The 7144-nt window shown below is 45.8% G+C and overlaps 1 protein-coding gene across 1 annotated transcript; it reads left to right on the top strand.

The window, feature by feature from the left end:
* The first annotated feature begins 3773 nt into the window (after window positions 1–3773).
* LOC109446149 (olfactory receptor 13C7) lies at window positions 3774–4735 on the top strand. The gene is given in 4 exon segments (XM_019729274.2): window positions 3774–3807; window positions 3810–3883; window positions 3886–4109; window positions 4111–4735. Coding segments are annotated over 4 exon segments (957 nt in total).
* The last annotated feature ends 2409 nt before the right edge of the window (window positions 4736–7144 follow it).

The following is a 7144-nucleotide window of genomic DNA, read 5'->3' as shown; positions in this document are numbered from 1 at the left end:
TCTCTGGCTTCTGGAATGCACCCTCTAGTGACAAGAGAGGGGCACAAGCAAAGAAAATTACCAAACAAGGTAGGAAGCGCAGAACAAGGAGAATGCCCACCTGCTGTGAAAGCCCAGAGAGAGGCAGAGGCCAGACTTCCTGGAGGAGGTGATCCAAGGTCAGTGGTGAGCTGGAGCAGGCTCCACAATTGGGTACATCTCCTTCCAGCTCCCATTCAGTGACTTCATTTGTAGCTTTAAATTGGACATTGTGGGAGTGTTTATATCATAGATATTGGTAAATGCTCCAGATCAGAGCTGTGTTTGACCTGGAGATCCAATTGTTAAACATTTACCAGCGTACCACTGGCACGGATGAGTGGCAATATGCCTGATGAAGGGGAGTGGGGAAGTACCCCAGGCAGAAGGGGGCAAAGGCACAGAAATGAGAAAGATTCCAGGGGTGAGGGATGACCAGCGGAGCAGTTGCTGGAGCATAAAGGGACAGCTGCTGCTGATGTGGAGGTAGGCAGGGGTCAGACCTGTGGTTGGTCTTTCTAGGCATCCTGAGGAGTTAGGACTTTCTCCTACAGGGGATAAGGAGGCTCGTTGGGGTTTTAAGTAAAGGTCTGACAAAATCAAATTTTCATCCTTCTCGGCACAATGTAGAGGGAAGATTGGGGACACGAAGATAAGAACTAAAGAGATAGGGAAACATTGCCCACAAGTGAAGATAAGGACATTAACTGGGGAAGTGATGGAGGGGTGGTGAAGACAGGGAGATTCAAGAAGCATTTGGCAGACACAAAATACAACTATGAGCATTTGGTTGGATATGGCAGCCAGGAAAGAGAGTTAAATCAGTATTTGTAGCTCAGATGACGGGTGGATGATGGCGACACCACCAAAGGAGAGAACACTGACCAAGTTGTTGGTTTGAGGGGAGAAGGTGAATTCTGTTTGGGGCAGAGTGTGTGTGAGGAACATCCAGGTAACGACGGGAGATGTCTTAGCAGGAGACTCATCGACTTGTCCATCGCTGAGGGAGAGTGGCTGGAGCCCTGGAGACGCTGGCACTGCTCTGCTCTCTCTAGACACAACTCTAACTGTACTACCCGGGGAGATTGCTGGAGACCCCCCGCAATGCAAATTCGTAATATCTACAGGGTTTCCTTGAGGTCTGGGTCTCTAGGGGCTCATCTGCTCTGTTAGGATAATCCTCTGAGAAAGTGGGTCCTGAGGACAGCGAGGAGGTTTACTGCTGGCAGGAGAGAAAGCCCCCAGACACCGGTGACCCAGGGGATGTCAGTAGGGGTGTGGACAGCCAAGGGTCAAGGATCAGGGGTTAGCGCAAGCAAGGACTGAACGAGTAGCCCACTCCAAAGCAGGGGAATTATAGGCAGCTGCTCTGAGCATAGAAAACACCCTCCTTCCTCTTAGATTCCTTAAAAGGAATAACTGGCACCCCAATCCTAGGAAAAGTCTAGATAGACTTGATGCTTCTGCATCAGAATCATCTGGAGGGCTTATTAAAACACAAATTGAACACACACACACACACACACACACACACACACACACACACAGATCTGATTCAGTAGGTCCAGGGAGGAGCCCAGGAATCTGCATTATTAACACTTTCCCAGGTGATGTCAATTCTGCCTCTCTGTCGGTCACACTTGAATAGCATTGGGCTAGATGTCTTATTAACTTAGTGCGTGGGGTCTCAGGTCATTGAGATTTCAAATGTTTCTGAAAATGTTTCTCCTTATTTCTCCTCACTGCCTACCAACGCATCAGACAGACCAGCCAGGGGATATCTGGGTTTTAATTGGCCAAGACGGAGCTTGTGTATCAGAAATCTCCTTATTCCATGTGTGTGACTTTGTGTGTACATGTGAGTTTGTCGCAGATGAGTGGGACTGACCAAAGAGGTAGTCTGAACCCCAACAACACTAGAATTTCCTGGGTGGCATGTGTTTACTATGGCTTCCCGAGGACAAAGGTGAACATGACACCACTGGGAATTCACAAGGTCTGTCAACCCTGGTCAAAAGATTTCGTTCCTCTCATTCTTGACAGCTTCCTGACCCTTAGGAAAACCATCGCCTTTGCAATCTGTGCCATTTCAGGCCTATTTTACATGAGCCCAGGAGGAAGGGAGACATTAGAAAAGGCGGATATCAGGTCCCTGAAGAACTCTAACAGCCCAGGCTTCCTGTCAACAACATGAGAGGCCATGAGCCCCCACATTGTTCAAAATGTTCAAGCAGAGGCCAAGAAATAATTTCGTGAAGAGAGGATCCCTGTAACAGGTGGGTTAGAGAAGGGGGCTGGCTTTAATACCTAAAGATTCTGCCAAGCCTCAAATTATGTGCTCCTTGATAACAAAGGAGACTTTCTCTAAAAATTACTACCTATCCCTTAATTGTGATATTACGAGATAACCTCTTTTGGACATTGTATCATTACCAATTAGTAAAAATCACCCCTTCTTCAGTGCCATGTGAAATTCACAAACCTCTCTCCTGACCTCAGTTTGATTTCAAAGACTGGGGTACATTGGAAGTACATGGGGAGCACTTATTTAAAAAACAAAGCAAAAAAACTGATTATCCAAACCATCTACAAAGAAGGACCCAGAAATCTGTATTTTTAACCAGAACTCGGATAGCTAGGTTGATACAAAAGTAATTGTGGTTTTTGCAATTATTTTTAACCTTTTAAACTGCTGTTACTTTTGCAGCATCCTAACATTGCATTATAATAGATAGCCAGCTCCCTGATGTTTTGGGCTCCCTTCAGGGTCCGGTGACATCTGGTGTTCCTATCTCTTTGGCAGGAAAACTATGAGGATCTAGAGTGTAGCTTTGGGTATTCTGGGAGGCTGAGTAGATTTACATGTGATGATGTCTGCAAAGCATCTAAATGACAGTGGATGGCATATGATTCAAGGTGCCACTCAACCCAAGCTGGGGATGTGAATTATGAGTGGACTCTGACTATCAGGTCATATTTTATTCCCTGGGCCAAATCCCAAAGTGGCAGAGATGCAGACAGGTCAGGGGAGGTTACAGGAAGCAACACACAAGCCCTGCTCTGCAGAACAGATTTCTGGAGATTTTGTTGGGCACTCCGTGTTACAGGCTCCAGAAATTCAGTTTGTTCAGGTAATTTAGAGAAAAGGGTCAAAATCCAATGATCTGATCCACATTAACTAAACTCACAAAACACTGAAGTGGAAACCAGATGCTGTATAAGAAATAAAATTATTAAAGAGATGAGAAAGTTCATGTTTTCAAGCCAGCACATTCTCCCTCTCTAATACTGTCTGCAAGGGAAGCCAAAGTTATAATAGAAACTTGCTAGACAAGGAGGAACTAGATCCAGAGCAATGGGCCACATGATCTTCACGGCCAGGGTCACTGAGCTGTGATAGTCTGAGGTTCCCAATTATATGACAGAGTTACTCAGAGACCCCTGCTTCCCTGGGAAGTGCTGGAGACACACAGCATATAGAGACATACAATTTTGCTTCAGGTATATTAATATTATTAATTAGACATAAATGTCCTTCATTTCTTTAAGTTTCAGTAGGTTTCCAGAGTCTCTTCTTCATGGTTTTGACTGATACACAGCCTGGCTTTAGATAATTTGTTTTTATAGTTGAATCCCATAGGGTGAGTTTATTTACAATTTTAGGGATATCATACTATGATCCCGTTGTATTAAAATACAAACAAAGATGTATTTTCTGCCTTCAGTATTCCTACAGAAGAAAGAGAGAGTTTGAAATGGAAGAATTCAACCAAACTACTGTGATAGAATTTGCCTACTGGGCCTCTCTGCCCATTCAAAACTAGAGGAAACGTTCTTTGTGCTGATGTACCTGGTGTCAATGTGTCAATGTACCTGGTGATCCTGCTGGGAAACGGGGTCCTCATCCTGGTGACCATCCTTGACTCCCACCTGCACAAGCCCATGTACTTCTTCCTGGGGAACCTCTCCTTCCTGGACATCTGCTACACAACCTCCTCAGTCCCCCTTATTCTTGACAGCTTCCTGACCCCCAGGAAAACCATCTCCTTCTCAGCCTGTGCTGTGCAGATGTTTCTCTCCTTTGCCATGGGAGTGTGTGCTCCTGAGCATGATGGCGTTTGATCGCTATGTGGCCATCTGCAATCCCCTTAGGTACCCTGTGGTCATGAGCAAGGCTGCCTATGTGCCCATGGCTGCCAGCTCCTGGGCAGCTGGCATCACCAACTCTGTAGTTCAGACATCCCTGGCCATGAGGCTGCCCTTCTGTGGGGACAACGTCATCAACCACTTCACCTGTGAGATCCTGGCTGTCCTGAAGTTGGCCTGTGCTGACATCTCCATCAATGTGATCAGTATGGAGGCGGCCAATGTGATCTACCTGGGCATCCCGGTTCTGTTCATCTCTTTCTCCTATGTGTTCATCATTGCTACCATCCTGAGGATCCCCTCAGCTGAGGGGAGGAAAAAGGCCTTCTCTACCTGCTCTGCCCACCTCACGGTCGTGGTCGTCTTCTATGGGACCATCCTCTTCATGTATGGGAAACCCAAATCCAAGGACCCACGAGGGGCAGACAAAGAGGACCTTTCAGACAAGCTCATTTCCCTTTTCTATGGGGTGGTGACCCCCATGCTCAACCCCATCCTCTACAGCCTGAGGAACAAGGACGTGCAGGCCGCTGTGAGGAACCTGGTGAGTCACGAACACTTCACCCAGTGATGTTTGGAAGATAGATGTCCCTAGAGTTCTGTGCTTCTTGGCTGCTTTCACTCACAAATCTCAGAAGAATGTGTCCTCCAAAGATACATGTGAAGAATGATGACCAGAAAATCGAAATATACATGTAATAGAGAATTTACCTGTTACTGGACCTATTTAAAACAAACAAACAAAACAATAAAGTGTAAAACCTGATGGGAGCATGACTTGAGGGGATGGAAGTGGAATGCTGCTGAAAACACAATTCATGATTTTTGTGATTCTCTATCGGGCAAGCCTGAATTCACCTTTGTGAGCAGGTTGCTTCTTTGTTTTGGGAAAAACAGCTTAGTATACCTTTGTGTTACAGAAAGATCCAAAATCCTACTCTGAAAAGGAGACACTGAAGACAGTGTGGGGCAACACTTTATGACCGAACATTATAGATAATTACGTTTGTTGTAGATTAAATGGCACATCGTCAGATTTTATTTTTCTTGGAGGCAGGGCCGAGACTGGAGATGAGAATGAAGTTGGCTTTTATCCTTTCCCTGAAACTCAGAGGATTTGGGATGATGTAGATTCCATGTAGGGCATTTCATTTGAGGGCAATTAAGCTGGATCCTGTACCACATGTGTAGAGGATCTTAGCCTGGGAGCATTCATATCTGGAATTCATTAATTCCATCTGGTTTTAAGTTTCATTTTCCTGCCCTCAGTAAGTATTCTTTAAAGACACAGTCTGGCCCTATAGTCTCAAAAGTTGAAGGGTGGACCTACTGGGGGAGAGCAGAACAGGGTGCTACCGCAGCCTGAAAGAAGCCCAAGTCAGAATGGGGAGACGAGACCAGCAGAAGGTGGAGCGAGGTGGCTGACTGAGGAGAAGTGGACTGAGAAAACTGAAAGGCGGAGCCAGTTCACCACGTACCTAACAAGAGGTCCAGAGGTAAAACGTGTGAGGATCTCTGTCAGTAGAGACACAAAAAAGGGCAAAGATATTGTCAGGGAGAGAACTTTGAATGTCTCTTTTCCCTTGAGGCAATTAGATGTCCATTTTTTCCTGAGAATCAAAACTTTCCAATGAAAACAAATGCTCTCTGCATGCCTTGTTGAGTGTCCTGGGTTCCTCCTGCCTGAGACATGGTCAGCAACTCTCTTTGGCCCCACAGCACGCCCCTGCCCATACCGAGCAGAAATGATACTGGTCACTGCCTGTGTAACCCTTAAGTTGTCTCAGGCTATACAAGCGAGCACATGGGGTATGTTCAACATCTCGAAGACAGTCGTATCTGTCCCACCCTGATGTCAATTTACCTTTCTCTTTTGAGCATGGAGCCCACCTATGCCCTGTTTAGCTCACTATAGAGAGTATGACATTAACTCAGGAATAAATTCTAACCTTTACAAGTCAAGAATTGACTTAAAAATGAAACACACCCGCAGAGAAAAATTCGTTTTGGACATACTTCATTTCACTAGTTTTGACTTGGAGAACTGTACCTCGTTCCCACTCAGATCTTTCTACAGGACTGAAGGAGGTGTTCCTCCAGTTGCTGAAAGTACTGCCGGCAGACAGCCTTCAGCTGTCAGTCATCTTCAGGAATTAGCTAAAGAGGGCTATTAGCTAAAGAGAGCTGACTGACCCAACATCACACCCCCTTCCTCAGGGCAGCCCATATCCAATAACTGATTGGTGAAGAGATATAAACATCTTGCCCCCACTACAGACAATTCTGAAGGGCTATCCTAGTGCCAGAGTTCCCCGTGGGGTTGACTGACACCTTTGTTGAGATTGCATCACAGCCCAACATCTCCCTCTGCTCAATCCTGCTTCCTATCCTCCCTTCCAGTATTGATCCCAGTATTGATCTCCCAGTGTTGATCTCAAGAGCCCTCCCTAAGAGCCCTCCTGCACCCCAATCTCCATCTCAGAGGCTGCTTCTCAGCATACTCAAACTGTGACACCATGCAAACGCCAATGCTCAAGTAACACATGTGTTCTATTTTCATAAACTGTGGACTATGGCTATACTTAGCAAAAGTCATGCAGAATAGCTGAGTGAGGCACTATCGTGTTGTGTTAGCATCAGAAGCTTTGGAACCAGACCTTGGTTAGATTCCAGCTCCCCTATTTATCATGGTTGTAAACTTAGTTTGTTTTACACTCTAGAGAATTTCTCTGAAATCTGCCTATCAACCCCACCCAGCCCACCTCCCTAGTTCAATGTTTATCAATCTTTTTCTTACCATGAAACTCATAGAAAATAATGGGATTTGTATGGCACCCTGAATGAGTCCACTAATGGATGAAGTCATTCACCTGGGGGCTTAGTTCACTGCCTGTCCTCCTTAGTGATCCCTGAGGGACTCTGAGCTTGGCATATCTGGAGCCTGTAGCATACTAGCTAGAAAGAGTGTCTCGTCCCTTAG

This window comes from Rhinolophus sinicus, linkage group LG04, assembly GCF_036562045.2.
Source record: "Rhinolophus sinicus isolate RSC01 linkage group LG04, ASM3656204v1, whole genome shotgun sequence".
Lineage (NCBI taxonomy): Eukaryota > Metazoa > Chordata > Mammalia > Chiroptera > Rhinolophidae > Rhinolophus > Rhinolophus sinicus.
Note: the sequence above shows the minus strand (reverse complement) of the source record. Positions and strands in the feature narration are given on the sequence as shown.